The 23,030-nt window shown below is 37.6% G+C and overlaps 1 protein-coding gene across 1 annotated transcript; it reads left to right on the forward strand.

Moving 5' to 3' along the window:
* Positions 1 to 3,215: 3,215 nt before the first annotated feature.
* LSM11 (LSM11, U7 small nuclear RNA associated) lies at positions 3,216 to 18,606 on the forward strand. Its single transcript, XM_051978804.1, has 4 exons — positions 3,216 to 3,724; positions 11,106 to 11,245; positions 12,251 to 12,334; positions 12,848 to 18,606. The coding sequence occupies exons 1-4, from the start codon at positions 3,247 to 3,249 to the stop codon at positions 13,238 to 13,240; spliced, it is 1,095 nt and encodes a 364-aa protein (XP_051834764.1). The 5' UTR covers positions 3,216 to 3,246; the 3' UTR covers positions 13,241 to 18,606.
* The last annotated feature ends 4,424 nt before the right edge of the window (positions 18,607 to 23,030 follow it).

Consider the following 23,030-nt stretch of genomic DNA (forward strand, 5'->3'; position numbering starts at 1 on the left):
AGCTCTTTAACTAGATAGCTTTTGTACTCTCGTTCTTACATATGTATAAATCATCCTCAAACCCTAAATTCTCTACTTCTGAATTGCCCTCAAGAGTAATTCTGTGCTTGATTTAGGGCTATCTTCTTGCTGTGCTCTCTGGAAAATTTATTTTCTTTGCTAGATAAACCAGTGTTCAACTAGTTAGGCTATTGGTAAGTGCCTATGATGTGCCATGAATTGGGAGTATAAAAAATGAGACCTTGTACTTAAGTTAGATTCTACTAATGTGAATTTAGCATTCTGGCCAACTCTAATTGGGGACCCATGTATTCTCTCAAAAGGTTTTCACAGTCACCATATCTAAGTACCTTGAATCAGGCACATAATCCTTTCCTTAGTCCATTATTATTCTATTCAGACTACTAATGTATTTTTCCTCATCCTTCTGGAGCATTTGAACTCCTAAGATTATGCCAAATTAAATGATCCATTCACTTCTGGAACAAGTCTTGGATCTGTCTTGTCCCAAGTCAGCATCAATTCACATTTCCCATTCATTGTATCTAGTCAATCTCAGACATTTCATTTGACTATCCACCTAGCTATCCCTTTGTCGTGAAAACTGTGTATCCCGCACAATCACTCTTGCCCTTCAGAATTTTAATCAAACCAGAACTTCCACTGATTCTGAAAAGGACTTGTTGATTGCCTCTTCTATGCCTTCACTCATCTTTCTGACTTTCCAAACCAAAACAAGTCCCTCATTGTCACTCATATATGTCATATCTCTTTTCAAATATAAGCTCTTTGGAAGCATGGATTATCTTTGTTTTGTATATTATTGTGCTCATCACAATGTTTGGCACCCGTTCAAGGAGAAAGAGCCACCAAAGTAGTAACTTTAGTCAGCTTCAATTATTTATAATTTTTTTTTTGGAAATAGATTATCCTGAGTTGTTGAAAGTTATGCTAGTAGAATACAGACAGGCTCTGACAGGTCTTTCCAAGATGGAAAAGTTTTAAGGACAAGACAAGATCAATTACTTGTTAATAGCTATGGTGGGAGAGATTCATTAGCAGAGATCATAAGTAATAGTTTGGTAGTAGCAACTGATGAAAAAGACGTAAAATTTGGAGGACTTGTTATCTTCTCAGAGGAAAGGGGAGAAAGGGAAGAGGAGAGAAGATCTCTAACGCTGGAATAAATAAGGTTCTCCTTTATTATTTTTTAAAGAGAATCTGAAATCACTATTCATAACAATCATATTGGATACTTAACTAATTTGCTAAATTATACTATATAGTTTTTTATAGTTTTCCCTCAGATTAATTCTCTAGTTGATTTTGTCCAAGGCCTCCACATTCTTCTCCCTCTGACCCCAGAAAAAAGGATTTCAACCAAGAAATCTCCCCCTTGATTTGGGATTGGCCTAAGCAGATCCTTAGGAGAAAGTTCATAACCTTGGCTGCAGTACCCATTTCACTTTTAAGAAGTCTCCTGAATGATGGTGGGCTTTGGATCCTTTAACCACATTTTTCAACTTTAGTTACTACATAACTTAGAGCATCACATGAGTCATGACACATTATAGGACCACATAACACATTGTCCTAAAACTATAGGGGCTCTCCTAACCCCAAACCCTAGGGATTCAAGATTTCTATTCCAAAAGTCTACCACCATTTGGCAATTTGGTAATTCAATGAATAGCTGGAGCTAGGATGACCTCAGTTCAAATCTGTCAAATTGACACTAACTGTGATCATGGGCAAATTAGCTCAATCTATTTGCCTCAGTTTCCTCAACTGTAAATAGGATAACAATAGCCCCTAACTCCAAGGGTCTTTTGTGAGGATCAAATGAGCTATTTGTAAAATGTCTAATACAGGGCCTGGCATTTAATAGGTTTTCCTTCTTCCCCATTCAGCCTTTCCAGTCTGATTTCATATTTACATAGACATACACTAACATTTCAGTTTTACTGTATTCCTGTAGTTCCCTTTATATGATGTTTGTTTTATCATCTTGATAACTGTTCACCAATTTAATTCCTTAGTCACTAAGCCACTTTGTAGCCTTAGTAAAATTAAAAAAAAATTTTTTTTAAATTGAAGGCTCCTTGAATCTTCTTTTAGCACTTCATCTAAGCATTTGAGATAGTATTTCCTTAGATACATGTTAGCTAAAGGATCCAGCTACTCAGGAATGCTTCAGAAGTGGGTGTTGTAAAGAATCCTCATTAAATAATGCAGTATCTTGTTTATTGCTGTGACTTCTATTACATCCTAATAGTATGCCTGACTATGCACTTCAGTGTAGGAAAGCAATGGCCAGGATCTATCCATCAGTTTTATTTATTCCCCAACTTTAATTTTAACTTAATTCATTTCCCTGGAACATCTGAGATGAAAAGGGCCGTTGGTGAGTTAGAAAGGGAAGTGCTAGTAAGTCTTAACAGATTGAAATAAGCAGAACCCTTTTTACCAACTCTATCCTTCATGCATGAATCATATATTACTGAGGAGGGAGCTGGCCATAAAGCACATTAATTAAATAACCACAGATAGTGCATATCACCTGAATATCAATATTTGCTCTAAGAGTCAGCTTTGGGTGTAGAACACGAGATTTGGAGTCGGAGGGCCTGGTTTCAAATCCTAACTCTGCTATGTACTACTTATGTTGCTGATCTGATGGATCTTAGTTTCCACCTCTGTAAAATAACTAAGGTGAACTTGTGTCTTCTGAGGTCCTTCCAGGTCTAATTAAAAAAAAAAAAAAAACAACCAGTGGATTTTGGTCCAGGGGGACCTCCACTTAAGCGCTACTGCTATTTACTATGCACAATACTACCTATGGACAATTCCTCTGCACTCCTGCAATAAAAATCCCTCCGAAGGGGGTGGCAAGGGTCGCAGAAAGCGACAGAATAGCCTCTACGGTCCTTTCTTACCCTAGTAGAATAAGCACGTTTTCTTACCTCCTCAGAAGTAGCGGAGTCTCATGTTTACTGCTTACTTCCCAGGTGACCATGGCCAAAGTTCTTGTTTTATGTTCACCTCTCTCCCCTACCCCCTGATCCCTAACCTCCCACCGAGTGGTCAATCCAAGATCTCTAGACTCGCCTCGCCTCTCCCGCAGGCCCCTGCTGCCCCCTCGTGGCGGCGGCGCTGCGCTGCGTCTGCTCTTTGCCGCCCCCTGGCTGCAAGCTCTCGGAGACGCGTCCTTTTTCCCATCGTCCTTTGCTTGCGGGTGTTTCAAACATGGAGGAGCGGGAGCGGCGAGGGGGCTCGGGCAGGGCGGGGAGCCCCGGGAGTCCGCCCAGCCCTCGGCTGGATGTCAGTTCGGACCGCTTCGATCCGCTGCTGGCCCTCTACGCACCGCGCCTGCCGCCTATCCCCTACCCTAACGCTCCCTGCTTCAACAACCTGGCCGAGTACGAGAGCTTCCTGCGGCTGGGCGGTCGGGGCCGGGGCCGGGGCCGGGCTCGGGGTCAGGCTGGCCCCGGAGCTCCGGGCACTCCCGCCCCGGCCCCCGGCCCCGCTTCGTCCGCCTCTGGCTCAGCGCGCCGGACCTCCCGCCGCCGCGGAGCGCCAGTCCCGGACCCCGAGCGCATCCAGCGGCTCCGCCGGCTCATGGTAGCCAAGGAGGAGGCGGACGCCGGGGCCACTGGCCAGGGCAGCAGCGGACGCCCCGGCCGCAGGAGGAAGGCGCCGCGTAATGTCCTCACCAGAATGCCCCGTGAGTGTCAGTGGGCGAAGAGAATTCTGCATGGCTGGGCTGGGGGTGTGGGGTGATATGTGTCTACGGCTGATATGAGCAATGGGAAGGATCTGTGAGACCCGCTTAGGGGATGAGGAGGGTCTTCACAGCCAGTGTTTGGGGTGAAGAGGGTCTACACATCCGGAGTGGGGGAATGAATCAGTTCTACACGACCGGGATTGGAGGGGGGCGGTGAGGAGGGTCTGCATGGCTGAGGTGGAAAAGATCCAGGTTTTAATATTATGAAGGGATGGTACTGCTTGATTCTTGGAGAGGATGAGGCAGGGGAATCTCCATAATCCGTATAGAGGACTCTGGTGAGGGTCTATTTGAGTGACAGGAAGTTTTAGAGAGGGTCAGCATGTTTGATGTGGGGGATGTGGTCTTTGTATGACCGACGGCCTCTAAGATCCCTTCAAGTGCTAAATCTATGATCCTATAATCCTGTGATTCTAAGAGAAATATGGAAAGGATCCGTATGGATAAGATAGGGAATTTTAGGAGGGATCTGCATGCCTGATATTAGGGAAGGAGAGAGCCTGCATCACTGATGAGGAGAAGGGTATACCTAGCTGATATGAGGGCTACTGAGAAGGTTGGTATGAATGATAATGAAGATTTGTAGAAGGTCTTTGTGGCTAATATGGGAAGGATTTCCTTGCAGATATAGGAAAGTATAAGGAGTATCTGCATGTTGGATTTGGAGAATGTGATCAGGGTCTACATGGTTTGATATAGGAGATAGTCTGATGGTTGATTTGAAATGAATCTGCTTGATTTGAGGAAAGTTTTTTATTTGATTTGTTTGTTTGAGGAAGTTCCTTACATAGTTAAGTGGAAAGTCTGCTAGGCCAGCAGTTTCAACTAAGTGTCTCTGTTACAGTTTGTGGACAGTCTAAGGACTTCTACTCTTCTCTGAATCCTAGTCCCTCTCCCTTTTCTCCCAGCTTTCCAGCTGCTGATGTAAGAAGTCTAATATAGATTCCAGAATCTTTAAACATACACTGTTTAATCAAAAGATCTGAAATTTGGCATGCATTGGCTGCCCTTGAGAAAAACACTTTGTATGCTTTCTGGGTGCATGAACTATGTGTGTGGATTCATATTACTGTAATCATGGATTTCTTTAAATTGCAGAGGTTCAAATAGCACAGAGGAATTTCTGGGAACCTCTTAATAAATTCTGATAGTTGAGCTGTAGGAGAGAGAGGTTATTAGAATGTGCGATTTGGGTCTTGTATAAATGTAATAAACACAGCAATGCTTTTATACCTTTGTCATATGGCAGGCAGTTCTGACATCTGTCCTGTGAACACAATGACCTATTTAGCCATTCAAAGCATCTGTATCCTGATAGCTTAATTGTTATAATATGCCTCTTAAATGAGGCAGTGTGTTAAATGAATGATGTTTAGGTTTTTCTTAGTAGTTTGTTTATTGGGGGAATGGGGGGAACCATTTCTACAGACAAGATATAGAATTGTAAATAAGTTAAGGTAAATGCCATAGGATTCCTTCCATGAATTTACAACTTATCTTGTCTGCCCACAGGCAATATATCTATAAGTTGTTCCTAAATAGGCTTTATATCTCCTGTGTGAATTAGATGGCTAGGTTTTAGAGTATAACACTGATTAGAAGGCCACTGTCCCCATAGTTATGTCACATTGTGAGAGACCATAGCACATTGGTGACACCAGAGAATGTTCTTGGAACAATCTGTTCCCAGAAGCAGTACTCTGAACTCCCTTGAATTAACAAAAACCGAAGGGTCAGTTCTTTCACACCCCAAATCATTCCTGGAATGCTTGGAAAACTTGTACTGGGAACAGAAATCTCTCATTATCACTGAAGCAATTAGGTTTGTATGATACATGTGCATAAAAACGAATTCATAGCATTCCCAAGCAAGAGATTCAGAAATAATGCCTAGGGCAGAATGTGTGTGTGAATACCCAGGGCAATGTAGAATAAGAATCATTAGGCTCCCCAAAAGAAGTGAACCTTAGGTTTTGAAGGAAGGAAAGGAAAGGAGTTGGAAAAGAAAATTGGAAAAGTATGTGCAAATATATAAGGGTGCAAATGAATAAAGTTATATATACAGAGGATGATAAGCAAATTTGCTTTGATGGAATAAAATAACTTGGTGTTAGTCACCAAGAGAAATGAACCCTGAGATAAGGAGTTTGAAGTAGAAACTTATTTTGGTAGAGGACTTTGTAGGTCAGACTGAAGGATAGATTTGATGTACTAAAACTAGATTTTAAAACTGGGGAATGAGATAATGGTAGCATTATTTGAAAAAGATTTTTCCAGTTTATGTATATATTTTCACACACACACACACACACACAGTTAGATATACACCAGGGTGAGTAAATAATCAAGGTGAATTTAAACATATCCATAAAATAGGTTATTTCAGGAACATGCACATAAAAGTCACCAACTTTATTGGTACATATCCAGAGATAGTAATATTAGTATGCCAACATTATAAATTAATAATACTTACAAAAATTAAAACCACCTTTTTGACTTTTGTCTATTTGCAAATGTATGGGTGAAGTAGAATTTTAAAGTTAGCAGTATTTTTCAACTTTTCTTTAAATACTGTCAGATATTATTAAGTAATGATTTGGGAAAGAGGAGACTAAAGCAAGATTCAAATATTTCCCCTAAGTGTTCCTATTTACTTGGATCATAGAATCTTAGAACTGGAAGTGAACTTGTGTCAAACCTTCTCTTCCATTGACCTTTCAAGGTGAAATAATCTCCCATGTCACATCCTCTTTCCTCCACTTCATTAAAAAATAATTTCCACTATTTATCCATGTCTGGACTACACCAAGCCAGTCCATAAGTAGAATAGGGAGAAATAGGAACCTGGACATTTAAACAGTGGCGGAGACTATTACTTTTTTTTTTATAACAACAGAGTAAGAACTCTACAGATTAGGTCGTTGGCATGAACATTCTAAGTAATTCTGCCTTCTATATCTTTGGTACAGCACAGCTAGCATGTTCTGAGTACTTAATAATTAAAAAATAAAATGTAGCATTATTCCTTAAGCATTTAGAAAAGAATCATTCATTGAATTAAATAGTGAAAGCTGAACTTCATAGTCCTAAAATTCCTCCAGTGAGTCATAGTGCTCCTTTTACATGACACCATATAGAATTCAGATGCTTGGTATATGCCTTTTTACATCATCATGGCTTGGTCACAACCAATATTTCTCTTGATATGAAGACAATGTATAGTGAAATGTTTCCCACTGCAGGGAATCCAGACATGGAGTAGACCACACCCAGACATTATTTGCATACATCTTAGTATTATGTGTATTTAGGGCAGTTTATTACTTTTTCATTCCTCTAAACATGTTGAGTTCTTATGAATCAAGAAGGATCTTAAGATGTGGAGTTGAAAAGAACAACTATATAATCAGGTTATGTGGGAAACAGATTAGATTGGCTTGAGTAGAAAGTTTGTCAAGGGGAATGGGAAATATTCAGGTGAATGGAACAGAACTTTTTTTAGAAAACTTTGAAAACAGCACTGTTTAGATTTGATATGATAGATAATAGAGTGAGCCAACTTAAGAAGAAAATCTTCATTCTAGTGGATGTTACAGGCCATATGTATTATAAAATGTATGTGTACTCCACATATTTATAAATAAGTATGTATACATACATATATTCATACAAACACACATATATACATGATTTTGCCATATTATTTGGGGGACTTAACATTTTGCTATGTGTGGATAATGCAGCAGTGAGACATATCACAACATAAACTTCTGTTCTGGGGTTGGGCAGAGTTTTAAAGTTCATTCATCATCCATTTATTAAATGCCTATTGTGTGCAGGGCACTATATTGGGCTCTGAGAGAGTCACAAAGATAGAAGAGACCAAGACTCTGCCCTTAAGGAGCTTATAGTATATTAGGGGAATAAAATATCTACACAACCATAATACAAAAGAAAGCATAGTAAGTGCATAAGCAAGTATAGTCCTAGTGCCATCAGACTAATGAAAAGAGAAAGATCCTTTTTGACTGGGGTTGATCAGGGAATTTCCTTGAAAGGTAGCTGGTATTCCAGGTAGTGAGATAGGGAGAATAATTCCAGTCAGTGTCAGCTATAATTGTTATATGCTTGCTATATGTCAGCTTCTGTATGCTGAAGATAGAATCATAAAATTTAAAGTCCTACTCTCAAGACGCTTATGTTCTGACATGGGAGACAAGTGCATATGTGTGTGTCTGTGTGCATTATATTTATGTGTATGTGTTTGTGTTATGTGTACATGTGTATTTGTATGTATGTATATACAAAGTCAGCACAAAGATAATATATATACATTAGTGAAATATGAAATAGTTTGGGGAAGAGCATAAAGGGGATCATGAAGAAAGGCTTCCTGATAGTGTTGCTAGAACATTGTCTTGAAGGAAGAGAAGGAATCTTTTATTTGGAAGTGAGGAAGGAGTATGTTTCAGGTTATGGCCAATGCAAAGGTATAAAGATAGGAAATAAGAGTGGCATGTTTGAAGAATATAAAGGCCAGTTTAGCTAGATCACAGCCAAAGAAAGGTTATAGGTTAAATGGGCATAGTGAACCAGTGAAGTTTATTGAGCAGGGAATGGCATGGTCAAATCTGTGTTAAGGAAAATGACTTTGGCAAGAGTGTCTAAAATGAATGGAATGAGGTGCAACTTGAGGCAAGAAGACAATTTAGGATGTCATTGCAGTATCCTAGGCAAGAATTGTTATACACTTGAATTAAAGTAGTTGTGGGAATAGAGAAAAGGTGCTAACTGCAAACGATATCATGAAGGAAGAAATGGCAGAGTTTGTCAACTGATATGCCAAAATGTAGGTGAGGGGGAATAATGATCTTAAGATAATGCCAAGGTTTTGAACTTGGAAAACTGAAAGAATGGTGATACCTTCAACAGAAATGGGGATGTTTGGGTGGGGGGGGGGAAGTGTTTTGGAGAAAAGATGATTAAGTTCTGTTTTAGACATGTTGAGTTTTGAGGTTTTTAATAGGACATCCAGTTTGAAATGCCCAATAAATTAATTGACTGAAGCTTAGGGGAAAGAACTGGAGTTTGGATATAAAGTTATCTCCAAAGAGATGATGACCAACCTATGGGAACTGATGAGATCACCAAGAGTGTAGAGATGAAAGAGAGTTTAGGACTCTTGGGATACACCTAGATTTAAAGACTGGGTTTCAATAATGAAACCATAGAAGAGACTGAGAAGGAACAGATGAAAACCAATAGAGTAGTGTCACAAAGCCGAGGGTAGAACATGTCTTTTAAGAGAAAGTGGTCTACAGTGTAAAATAATGCAGATAGGTTGAGAAGAATGAGGCCTGAGAAAAAACCATCTGATTTATTGATTAAAAAATTACTGATAACTTTGGAAAGAACAGTTTTAGCATAGTGATGAAGTTAGAAGCCAAATTACAAAGAGTTAGGAAGTAAAGAAGAGGGAATAAAGGCTGTAAGTATAGATATTTTTAAAAATAGTAATTTAGCTGAGAGAAAGGGGAAAGAGATACAAAACAATAGCTTGAGAAGATGGTAGTTTCTAGTGAAGGTTTTTGTTTTTTGTTTTTGTCTTTTATTAGAAGAAAGATTCGACATATTTGAAGACAGGGAAGGAACCAGTGTGAGAGTGAAATTTTAAAGTTGGTAATTAAGGTTGCCATTTGCTGGAAAAAAAATAGGAAGAAATGTGATCTAGGGAACACATGGAGGGGTTGACTTCAGGAAAGGAGGATGTACACCTTTTTGTCAGAGAATGGGAAAAAGGAAGAAGAGTAGGAGATAATATCAAAAGGTTCTGCGATGAAGAGATGAGAAGAAGAAAAAGCAAAAGATTGCTTTGTTGCAAAGAAAGAAAAACTGAAGTACATGAATGTACAATGCACCTATTTGACATTATTGTATGCTTTCCTTTAGCCTTCTTCAGCATTATGTAGATAGGAACAGGGAGATGGATGGTGGGAGGAATGCAGGTCTGAGATTTGGCAAGATAGGTTTAACAGTAATGAAATGCAGTTTGGAGTTGGTTTGCTAAATTTATGGAGTCAGAATTGGAAAAAAAAAAAAAAAAGAAAAGAAAAGAAAAGAAAATTAAACCAGAGTTGAGGTAATAGCTTTAGAATATATTAAAAAGTAGAGGAATTGAAAATTTCAGTCAGAGTTAAGAGTACATTTAGGAGAGATGAGACATAGGGAGAGAGGGGATGCTAGGAGAAAAAGTCACAGAATGTCTGAGTTTCTGAATAAAAAAGTGCAACAGTTGTTGATAATGGTGACAGTCAAGATCTGACCTTTCCTGTGTTGAAAGAGAATGAAAAATTGGGAAGTCAGATAATTTGGAGGAGCATCAATAATGGATATTGATCTTTCCAACTCGAAAGTCAGGACTTTGTTAGGAAGAAGAAGGTGAGCCAGATGCTGACCTACTTTTGAAGAGAGAATGGCTTGGAGGCCAGCTACTACAAATTATCTGGATAAGTTGGAAAACTTTAACTGAGTGAATTATAAAGAAGAGAAGTTGCTGAGTGACATCAGTAACAGGAAAGTCTGGAAGTGATAGTGGAGGAGCAGAGAGTATTCTGACTTCCCTTCAGGGTATCATTGTTTGGAGTACTGATGAAAAGGTTAATCACAGGTGCAATCATCTAGGAAAACTTCTTTCAGTAAATAGAAGGAGAATGATAGAAAAAGATCCAAATAGTTTGTTCATTGTGAACAGGAATTCCAGAAGGCATAGTAGAATGGGTGGGCAAGGTTGAGGTGAGAGATGAGTAAAGTTGAGGAGGATATGAATAAGGGGATGAGAGGCAGAAATTGAGAAGTTTGCACTTATGTAGTGGGTAGTTAGTTGAGTGAACTAGGGATAAGAAGAAAGTTATTAGTCATAGTAGTACTAACAGGTGACATGAATAATAATGCCTAAAATTTTGAAAGGGAGTTATTGCTGAGTAAGGACCAGGAGTAAAGTACAGTTTTAGTTACTTCCCCTAGCTTGTTTTAAATGATTGTCTCCCCCAGCCTAGTATTCCTCCTGTGTGGTTGAAGGAGGTGGAAGGGTTGGGAGTGCTATGTTGTGAAGCATAGAGCATGCATTGTGGAACATACTCATGGAACAGGGAGCAGTACAGTTTTACTATAGAATATACATAAAAAGTTGTGGTATACAGAGCAGACAAAATAGAAAATATATTGGACTTTATTCAGTTAATCATTTAGTAAGAAACTCTGTTTCAGTGATTCTTGGCATAAATATCTTGCTATCCTGACTGTTCTCTTTTTATTCCAGTGCATGAGGGCAGTCCACTGGGTGAACTTCATCGCTGCATCAGAGAAGGGGTGAAGGTCAATGTTCACATTCGCACTTTCAAAGGGCTTAGAGGTGTCTGCTCTGGCTTCCTGGTTGCATTTGACAAGTTCTGGAATATGGTAATTAGTTCTTTTTATGGGGCTCTCATAGAGATTAACTCCTTTATTTGATTAGAGAAGCAATATAATCTTTTTAGTATAGCAGTTATACTGATAACTGCATTAGAGAAGAGCTGCTGTCCTTGAGCTCTCCTGGAACAGGCATAAGATCTGTACTCCACTTTCTTCTTTTCCCCCAAATCCAATTCTCTTATCCATTCATTCAACAGGTATTCTTTGAGCATCTATTATATGCAAAGCCCTGTGCTGGACACTGTAGGGGGGATACAAAGATATATAAGACAAAGACTCTGCCCTCCAGGAACTTACAATCTAGTAATGGAGAGAAGACATGTACACAAATAACTATAATACAAGGTAATATATAGGTGTCATCATTCAGGAGTTTCTTCTCCAAGAGTTGTGGTTACCTTCCTCCTACAACTTTTCTAAGTTATTCAGTGCATTTTAACACCCCTCACATACATTTTCCTAAACAGAGTTGACAAATGATGTCTTATTCTTAAAAACTATCAAAGGGAAGGTAGTAGGTGATAATTAATACATGATAGTAGTGATGTCATGGGATCTGATTCACTAGGCAGTCATTAATGGTTTGTGTGTAACATTTCCTATTAGTTGCTGACATAGATAGCAGGGAAGGGAAGGAAACTAGAGAATATTTGGAATGGCCCCCAAAATGGGAATGAGCAATGCAGGAGTCACATTTTGGTGTTGCCAGAGGATTTTCAGGGAGTAAAAAAATCAATAAAGATCACAAGTAAAAGTGGATTTTTGAGACTTTGTGAGTTTTAACCATAGACGATTTGTCAACAATATGAAAATTACTTGTAGTTGTTTGTTACCAGTGCTACTTATTTTCTCCTTTTTGTGAATCAAGATAGCTAGTGATTGTGCCTGCCTAAAGAGGAATGTGCTTTTTTGAAAGCATTGGATGTTGGGATTTTTGATAACACTTACAATTTTCCTTTTTTTTTTTTTTTTTTTTTTTTTTCCTCCCCAAAGGCACTTACCGATGTGGATGAGACTTACAGAAAACCAGTTCTGGGGAAAGCATTTGAACGTGAACCTCCTTTAACTCTCACCAGGGTAAGAATTTTTCCTCTACTTATTAATAACCTACTGTGTTTTCAGTATTAATACTGAATAATAAGGTATAGGAATGGGGTGGGAGAAGTAAAACGGGAAAAAAGATGAGTAGTGTATCACTATTTCTCACATTTCTAATTAATGAAAGCCTTAATTGCTGGAAACAAGATATGATGATGGTAGAGTCTTGATTACTCTATACCATACACCCCAGTTAAATCTGATCTACATGTGACTTATCTAACAAGTTGCATGACCTGAAAATGAAATATCTTTTAGTTTAGTATAAAAATAAACTTATTTATCCTCATAACATAATGCCATATAACATGGCAGGTGACTTTTATCTTAATTATTTCTTTATTGACTTAATTACTGGTTAGAAAGGGAAAAATTGGTGTTGACTGATTTAGAAAGGTAAAGCCACAGCCCTAAAATGATAGGAATGGATGTTTTTAAAAAGGAATATACAATGTCAAGAGAGTAACTAATGTTTGACTTGTTTCCTTTCAGCTGTTTGACCGACTCAAACTTCAGGATTCCTCTAAAAAGGAAGCTGACTCCAGGTCGATGGTTGAGGACTCTACATTGTCCCGATATTCACAAACATCTACTTGGAAGATGGCCACAGTGTGGGGGAGAGAAGATGAGGATCGGGGATCACAGAAACGTTCCCGTTCAGCACCTTCTTCACTTCTGACAGCTGGAAAGGAAGTTTCCAGGTCTGACTTGTCAGGCAGGACTACACGGACAGAGGGCTCTAGTGCAGGGGGTTCTAATTCAAGGGGCCGATCTCGTAAGAAAAGACAGAAGCCTAAAGTAGATTACCAGCAGGTATTCACACGGCACATTAACCAGATATTTATCCGAGGAGAGAATGTTCTGCTTGTCCACCTTGCCCAGTGATCAGCTGAGCTTTGAGTATTTTATTTTTAGAAATAAACCGCATGAATTACATTTGCACTGTGCTTCTTAGCATCCCAGTGAAAAGCTAATTTGAAGTGATTCCCTCTGACCATAGATATATAGAGGAAGGAGCTGAGTCTAGAACCCTGTGGCATATCTGCTTGTCCACAAAGATGGGGATAACCTGCTACCACATAAAAAAGACAGACCCTTTTTAGAATGAGTGGCTGTTCAGAGGTAGAAAGCATCATTATAAAATACAAATCTTTTCATTTATACATAGATATAAATTAGATTTGATTTCATGTGCTACTATCAATAGTCTTGAGATAAAAATAGAAAAAGGATGGCCTTTTTGACTCTTACTGGAGTCATATGTCTGTAACTTACCACAGACACCACAACATGAAAAAAAGAATCCTGTCTTAAAATGATGTGGTGTCTGTGGTGAGTGCTCATGGAATTTCTTTTTAAGAGATAATGATATGAATTGCAATGCCATCTCTACACTTACCACTGCATTTTACATTGTATCATTCATCTTTCTGGACTTTCTCCTGATCAGGGACTAGAATTTATGAGCTTTATTGAATATTCTTAACATCCATGGAACTCACCAACTTGTAAGTGGGATTTGTTCAGGTGGTATGTTATAAACACCCAGCATTTAATATACCATAGTTGTCCCTATTATCATTGCAAATTCAGTAGCTTGATTAATATGTTTACTGGCCTGATAAAGTTACTTTCTGTGTACGGTGGATCAGATAGGAATTGTGTCCTATCTTCTTGTCCTTTTGCTGTCCCTGACTTTTGTGGCATGCTGTTGGTGCATGAGCTGGTGTGGCATGGCATTCAATGCAATAAGAGTTGTCCTGTAAGCTGTGTGGCATTTGTGGTGCCATGCAAATTATTGTGCTTAATTTAGCTTAAGTGAGTTCAGTATAAACTCAGTGACATACACATATCTTAATTGCTAGAACTCCTTCTCTTGGAGCTGGGAACAAAGGGTGCTTTTTGCTTGATTCTAATGTGAAATGGGGAGGTTATTTCTCCCTTATATCTGGCCAAAGAGGCTTTTGCAACCTGCGATCATAGGTAGCATTCATTTCAGAGGGACATTGTAACCCAAGGTGGTACGTGCAACAAGAACACCATAGAAATGTGACTTCCAACCATCTGTTGTGCTTCTACTGTAGTGATCTTTTGCTCTTTAACTGAGCCAATATGAAACAGGCTACATCCTGAAACAAACTGTTAGACATTATTTAACTGTTTTTGGATTGACTGTTTTCTTTCCTTTTTTTTCCCCTATAGCGAGAGTTAGCTTTTGTGCAGAATGATAATAAGCTCATTAATTAGTTAGTTGCTCAAGTATACGGAAAGAAAAGTGCTGTGTAACTTGTGGCAGAAACCCTTAGAGAAGGAGTTGGAGCTCAGGTATAGAAAGTTGATTTGCATCCTGCTGCTTTTTCATATTGTGATTATAGGTAAGTCAGTAACCCCTTGCTGCCTCAGTTTTCCCCATCAGTCAAATGGGGAAATAAGATACCTACCTCACAGGGGTATTGGGAAGAAAAACCTGAAAAGCATTTTGAAAACAAAGTCTGTTATTTAAGTGCCAGCTATGGTTTTACTAACTTTCTTAGCTTTTTAAGGTTTGTTATCTTGTGGTCAAGGCAGGTGCTATGTCAATAAGATAGTAATTATTTGTCATTAGGGATATATGTGATCTTCCAAAAACTTTAAAACCAAAAGATAGTCAGGTTCTTAAGAATGTCTGTGTTCCATTCCCATCTTCTAAGGAGTAATTGTATTCCTTAGAAAATACCACAAATGTGAAGACAATGCCAATTTGGGAATCACCCTCTCCATTCTTTGTCTTTTCCTTTGGTATTTTTAAAGAATCTGTCCTGGACTGCCTCTAGAATAGGGGGTTATAGTGCCAACAAAAGAACAAGTCCCTAAAAGTGCCTCACCTTCAAAGGGAAAATCATGGGGAGCTTTTAAATTTTTAAATAATTTTAAGAATTCTATTTCTAAAAGCTAATTGTAGATGCTAGTGTTAGAAAATTATATAGCATTTGAATGGAAATAACTTTTAAAACTTGACAAAATGAGTGACTCAGTTATATGATCCTTATAATATTTTTCCAAAAAAGTCAGTCTTCAAAAATTGGATTTGGGAAGGTATATGTGGCAACATGGGCACCAGCCCCACCTACCAGTATTGCCATTTTAGTTCACCTTACCTCTGTCCCAGAATAAAAACTACAGTGAATGCTTACTTTCCCAGAAAAAACATATCCCAGGACAATAATCAAAGGGATTTATGAAAAACATGTGCTAAATTTTCAGTGATCATGCTGATTTCCAATAGACATAGTCTAATTTTTCAAAAATGGTAAATAATTTCTGATTGCCTCTAAAGTGTGTAGGCTATTCCTTGTGCTTAGGATCTCATCATTTTTCTGTCAGTTTCAGAAAGGGTTCATCTAAATAGCTTTTATAAGTCTTATAAGTTGTATATGATTCATCATGCTTGATCAATCATATACATCATGATGTCTTCTTGGGTATGACTTGGCTATTGATTCCGCAGTGTTTACTGTCTAGTTAAAAAAAAAAAAAATTACAAGATGGTATTGTATTGAAAACTTAATAGAACAATCTTTTTAAAAAAAAAAAAAAACCTCATCTATTCTGTTTGGAAAAGAAAAACAACACTTTTTCATCATTCCTAAAAATATAACTTTGAAAGGGAAAAATCACTCCTCAGGTGATCTGTTGCTCAAAGGTATTATCTTTACAAACTCATGTTTGTTGCAATAAATGTAGTTAAACTCATAACCTTCAGAATGAGGGAACGTGTAAGGAAAGGGAAAATAAGATTCTTAAAAGCATCTATCCCAATTAATTTAATAAAAAGACCTTAAAACAATATAGTCTGGGGGCAGCTAGGTGTACAATGGATAGAGTACCAGCCCTGAAGTCAAGAGGACCTGAGTTCAAATGTGATCTCAGACACTTAACAATTCCTAACTGTGTGACCCAGGGCAAGTCACTTAATCCCAATTACCTCAGCAAAAACAACAACAACAACAACAACAACACACATATATAGTCTGTATTTAGTGAACTTAGTTCAGATAGAGGATGTCATATTGTTTTGGTAAAATGACTATTATATGTGTGGTAAATCATTCATGCATTTCAAGAGCTGAAACTTTTGGGATTAGCTGAAGACTCTTATTGATTATTAGAATGGGCAGAAAGGGAAATGGATGGGTAGCTTCATGTGTTTACAATATTTCAGGATCCCTTTTGTGCATACAGAGTTATTACTACAAACCTATCATTAAAGGTAATGCACTTTAAATTATTTTTCTAGTAATAAGGACAGATTGCTATTGAATTATCTGACCTTTTTTTATCCTTTCTACCTTTTGAACAAAGGTGCAATCTCACTGGCCAAGGTTCAGCAGTGACTATAACTTAATACTTGAAACACTCTTTTCTGCACAGATTGTGTGCATCAAATCAGAACAATAAATTAGCAAAATTGAAAATTAGAAGCATAACCAGGTCTTAGAATTAATGCAAATGAGCCTAGCTAATGAGGTCATCATATTCAAATTTGCATTTTCTGTTTCGATTGGACTGGAATTATTATTTTAAATAATTGTAACTTCAAATATTGTGAATTCAGTACTTTCAACCCCTTCAGGGGATGCATTGTGTGTATTAATTGGGCCCATCTTGTACAAAAATTGTTGCCATGAAAAGTCAGGCAACCATTCTCCCCTTTATAGACAGAATTGTATAGAATTCATGTGGAAGTAGACTTGGTCAACCATTCTCCCCTTTATAGACAGAATTGTATAGAATTCATGTGGAAGTAGACTTGGTCTTTTCCTGTCTTTCTAGAAAAAGTTTATATTGTGAATATTAATTTTTTTAACTTCCACTTATGTTAGCTGCCAATGGAAAATTATACATTGGACTATATTTTATAAATTATTTCCACCTGTCAAATTCACCTAAATGTTTTTCCTAGGAAAGAAGGCATCCAAAGACATTCAGCCATTCACTGGTGCTACCCCTAAACAGTGTGTGTGTGGTTTTTGTTTTTGTTTTAAGGCAAATTCTATGATGATACAACTGTTGGTACAGGAGTAATAATGACCTCTAAATACAGTCTTTGAAATTTCTCATTTCACAATAGGTCAGGTACAGAGTTCGCTAGAAAGAATCCTTTTAAACAATAAAATTTAATCATTTATTTGGCTTCAGCCTGTATCTCACAGCCACATACATAATCAGCATTTAGTACATGTTTGTTCAAGATTTCTTCAGTGGGCTAAAGCAAGGAAAACCTGACCTACCTAGCTAATGTTGAAAAAGCCAGCTAATCTTTTTTTCCTGGCAAATTGATTTAATTACTCTACAGTCAGAATTCCAGGGATATGGAAGGAAGAAGAGAAGAATCCTTTGCTCTGCATGTGAGTCTTTTTGAATGTGTCTGGAAGGGTTCTTTTTCTCATCTAACAGAACCAAAAGATTTATGTCAAGCATCAGCCTAAGATGGTTCAGGAGATCTAGGGGAGAAAAATAAGTATACCAGAAATCTTCAATCTATCATGTATTCACTTAGAATAAAGAATAATTTGATCAGCCTATGTGAAGGCATATGATTGGTTGTTTTGTTTGTTTGTTTGTTTTTTTGGTTTTTTAATCCCTTCTGAAAAAATGGGAACTGTCTCTCAGGAAAGATATGAAAGTCAGTCCCATTACTTTTGCACTTACTTTTGATTTGCATAGCTTTGGAACAAAATGCAGCTATAGCTAATATTATCCTATTATATCTAGAGAAAATATTTAATTTTTTTAAAGGGCATTATTTAAGATGGAACTGGTTGATTCTCAAGTGTTCTAGTCCTGGAGGCACCCCCTGGGCTAGGACCCATTATCCAGTTGCCATGACAGTAAAGCAAACAGCAGATAATGTTGGGAAAAGTAGGTTATTTACCTCCTCAAGAACCCTTCTCGTTGATATCTTATCCCCCCAGGGGTTCTGTTGATGTCTAACTACACCCTGACATACTATTCTTTTTCTAGAAAAAGCTAAACTGGGGTGAACATAGGCATTTCTATTTGCACTATTCAGATACCAGCTATAATGGGAAAAACCATGAGTTGGAATCTATTTTGTAAATTGCTTCTAACTGTCAAGTTCACCCAAACAGTTGCTCTGTAGAGATGAATTGCTGCTAAGAACTTTAATGTGAATCTGTGATGTTCTGCTTTAGTTATAAGTACTGTACATGAAGTCTGAGAACTACAATAAATATGATTTTAATAACACACTGGCTGTTTTTGGTTTCTGCTAATTTTTGACAAATCTTTTTCATGGGGAGAAATCCCATACTGGTTGTGAATACCTACCTGAAATTAGAAAAAAATGAAAAAATGTTGCAGCTTAGTACCTTTTCTTTACTAAACATATTATCTTGATCTTCCCTGAGGTAACTAGCACAGTTTTCCCACCCTTTACTTGTAACCAAATACATTTGAATTAGCATTTGTCAGCTTTAAGCTATGGCAATATCTTTGTAAGTTCTTACTGTTAGGAGTAGCTTACAGTTATCATCAACCTATTTCCTTTTTGTTCTACTAAAATGTGTCATCAAGTTGCCCAAATGATTTGCTATAATGGTTACCAGTTTATTGTGCATGTTCAGAGAAGGTGTTAAGATACTAATGAGGGGACAGGTGAACTAGAGGGAGCAATGGACCTGGAGTTAGGAGGACCTGAGTTTAAATCCAGCCTCAAAAACTTAACTCTAGTGAAGCCCTGGGCAAACCTTGTTTATCTCAGTTTGCTCATCTGTAAAATGAATTGGAGAAAAAAATGGCAAACCACTCCATTATCTTTGTCAAGAAAGCCCTCCCAAATGGGATCATGAAAATTTGAACACAACAACATCAAATGACAGATACACCTAAAACTGTGGGTTAAAGGTTTTTCCCCCTCACCAAAAGAAACAAACTGAGGAAACAATCCTCTGCTTTTTAGGAACATGACTGAAATGAAAATTTTGGAGTTGGTAGGTGGGCCTAGGAGACAGAAGACATGAATTTAGTTCTTAGCTGTACCGTACTTCGCTGTGATCTTGAGTCTTCTTTTTGGTGAAGGCAAGCCACTTAGCCTTTCTAGATCTCCATTTCCTCATCTCTAAGTAAGAGAAATTGCACAAGATGAACTCTTAAGTCTCATCTAGCTCTAACATAACTTGATAAGCCTTAGAGATTATCTGGGCTATAGGTGACCAGAGGATAAGAGTGTTGGACCTGGAGTCAGGAAGCCTAAGCTTTCTGAGTTCATATCAGACACTTAGTTGCTGTGTGACTCTCAGCAAATCATTTAACCTGTTTGTCTCAGTTTCCTCATCTGTAAAATGCTGGAGAAGGAAATGATAAACAATTTCGGTGTTTCTGCCAAGAAAACTCCAAATGGGGTTATGAAGAATTGGACCCAACTAAAAATGACTAAACAACAAAGAGAGTATATAGCTCAACTTCTTCATTTTATAGGTGAGAAAATAGAGACTCAAGAATGTTGACTTGTTTAAAATCACACAACTAGTCAGTGTTAAAAGTTTATAACCACACAGTAGGAGTGATAGGGAACTGAACCCTTCACTTTGTGGCATCCTATAGAAAATTGACATGTTTTGGTTGAAGTGAAAATGTTTTTGTTTTTCCCAATGACAGAAGAGAAGAACTAGTTTTACATTTTATATATGAGATGGATAAAAAAAATTTTTTTAGAACATATATGTTGGAGAAGCTTTAGATTGGTCTAATAATTCTAAGAAACAGTTTGGAACAATTCTAGAATAGCAACAACCTTTAACCCAGCTATCCTGTTAGAAGTTATGTACTCTAGGGGCAGCTAGATGATTTGGTGGATGAGCATTGGCCCTGAACTCAGGAGGACCTAAGTACAAATCTAGATTCAGACACAACACTTATTAGCTATTTGATCCCAGGCAGGTCACTTAACTCCAATTATCATAGGGGGGAGGGGAGTTATATTCTCTAAGAAAGCCAGAATTAGAACAAACTGTTTTATATATACCAAATTTAAGAACACTAGCAAAACAAAACAGATAAATGAAAAGGGGTACCCATTTAATAGGGACTGAATAATAAGATATATAGGCATAAATGTTATTCTGTAAGAAATGATGAATATGAAAATTCAGAGAAATATGAGAAGACTTGTTTGAACTGATACAGATCAAAGAAAGCAGAATATACACAACTAACAACATTACTGTAGTAACACTAAATGGTTACTGATTTCGGCCTAAAAATCATTGACTGATATTTTCCCTCAATGTAAATAATTAAATATATTTCTCTTCTCTGGGAAGATAGATGGGGAACTATGGATGTTTAATGTTGTATATTCTGTCTGAAATGGTAGTTTATTGGTTGACATTATTCAACTTTTTACTTGTGACAAGGAAATGAGATTTCCTTGTGTGACAATATGACAAGAAATTGAGAGGGATACTGTAAAATCTCTGTAGTGGGAAAAAGAAGAGTTATCAATTTAACTTTAATGAAAGGGAGAAAGGGTAGTGATGTAAAAAGCTAGAATATAATCCATTGGTCCCTTCTTTCTCCTTTCACTAAGCTGGTATAGCTATGGGAAAAAAAGCATCTTTTGCTTATTATTAGCTATGACTTGTTTTAAATAAAGCATTTTAAAATCTGCTCCATCACCACAAGGTGGCAGTTGGCTAAAGGGTAATGATTAAAGGGATGTCCCAGAGGTGATGGAGCCTGGGTAGACTAATCACTGTAGCTATTTACTGCGGAACATTTACCCGCCTGGACTGAGGCAATAAAGGAGAAACAAGATATAATCAGCCCAAGTGGCAACATAAACATTTCTTATCAATATTGAACTTACTTAATTTGAAACAGAGGAAAGCCAACTAAATAAGCCTGGCCCTGCCTTTGGCAATCAGTTGATGCATAATCAGTGTGTATATACTTGCTGCTGGAGGAAGGCATTGGAAAAAAGCTATTGATTTTTCAGAGAATGTCTTTTTCTAGAAATTGGTTTTATCCTTTCTCTACTGGGTCACTCACTTAGGATACTAGTCTCATTCTTTTCCTTCCATAGTATAAGCAATTAAAGAAATCTCCAAGGAGATACCTCAGAAAATAGACTCAGCACATCTTACTGATAAACTGAGGCTTTGGAGCTGGAGTGACTTCCCTAAGGTGAACACCCAGACTTTTCACACACAATGTATTAGTGACCCCAAGTCTCATAATTCCCAGGGCTCTTTCTGTTATAGCTTTGCTTGACATATGGGAGAATTGAATTTGGAGTTGGGAAAGCCCAGATTCAAATACCTATGATGATAGGTATGTCATGGTCTCTCTGAGTTTCAATTTTATCATCAGCAAAATAAAATGCCAACTATCTCACAGGCTTGTGAATCCCAAGGGAGATACCATGCTTAACTATATGCAAAGCATTTTGTCAATCTTAACCTATACAAATGTCAACTCTTATAATGATCACAGTGGTATCCAAGTCCTTAGAACAGGATTTTTTGTTTCAGTTGTTTCTTTTTTTTTAAAGTAACTTCACTGGGCTTTAATTCTTCAGAACCACCAAAATCTGCAACATTTTGATTCTGGGATTAGAAGTGAGCTTTCCACTTCCTCTAACATTAGCATACTTTCCCAGTTACTTTAAAAAGGAGGAATAGGGCCTCCATGAGAACATGAACCCTTTATACTTCACCAAAACCAGAACATAAAGATGAATCTTGTTTTACACCTTTCTGGACCATAGCAGCAACCATGAAATCTATCTGTCCATGCTCAGTGGGCTGAACACAATCTTATCTACAACTTGTCTTTTTTAAAGTACATAGGTTATTCAGCAATATCACAGCAGTACTGCCCTGCTTGTCTGTATTCCCTTTTAACCTTCCTTCCGTTATTTTTTTTTTTTTTGTATTTTAAAAATGAAACTCTTAAATGGACACTTTAAAAAATTTTTCTATCACTATTGTAAGAAATACTGAAAAGTTGGGTTTCCACTGTGTTGCAAGCTTTGAGGTAGCATGGGATAGATTTTCAGAACGGTGAGGTTAAGAAAGGTTAAGATTCCATAGAACAATTGGGTTATCAATAGAAGCTTTGAGCAAACTAGGAATTGGGGAGCTGGGAAGGCACAGGTGGATTCAGCCAATCAGAAAGAGTTTTGAGAAAACCACAAACTTGATAATAGCCCATCCAGCCCAAACTAGTTGGGGTCAGTGGCCTGACTTGTCCAAATCACTATTGCACCTGCTTAATAGACTAATTGAATATTAGACAATACACCCCATAAGAGGAGTTTTCTGCCATTTTGAACATGGGATGTATTATGGAAGACATGGTTTATACATATTAAGGGGAAACATGTAGTGGATGGATCAGAAAGATTGTACTCCGTAAGAAACAGACAATCAATTCTCATAAGGGAGGGGCTTGTGCCATACTAGCAAGTATAAAGATTCACACTTCTGTGTCCTGGCTCCCTCTTCCAGAAGAGGAATGGGACCTGCTTCTGGCCAAAAATATTAAGAGTATTTCTAAAGATTCTTCTTTAATAAATTTTCCTCCATATCTGATTTTCAGTGTCAAGAATGTATTTCTAACACTATCACTAACTCCTAGTCCTAATCCTCAACTCTTCTGCCTTTTGTAACAA

The sequence above is a fragment of the Antechinus flavipes genome, chromosome 2 (genome assembly GCF_016432865.1).
Source record: "Antechinus flavipes isolate AdamAnt ecotype Samford, QLD, Australia chromosome 2, AdamAnt_v2, whole genome shotgun sequence".
Classification (NCBI taxonomy): domain Eukaryota; kingdom Metazoa; phylum Chordata; class Mammalia; order Dasyuromorphia; family Dasyuridae; genus Antechinus; species Antechinus flavipes.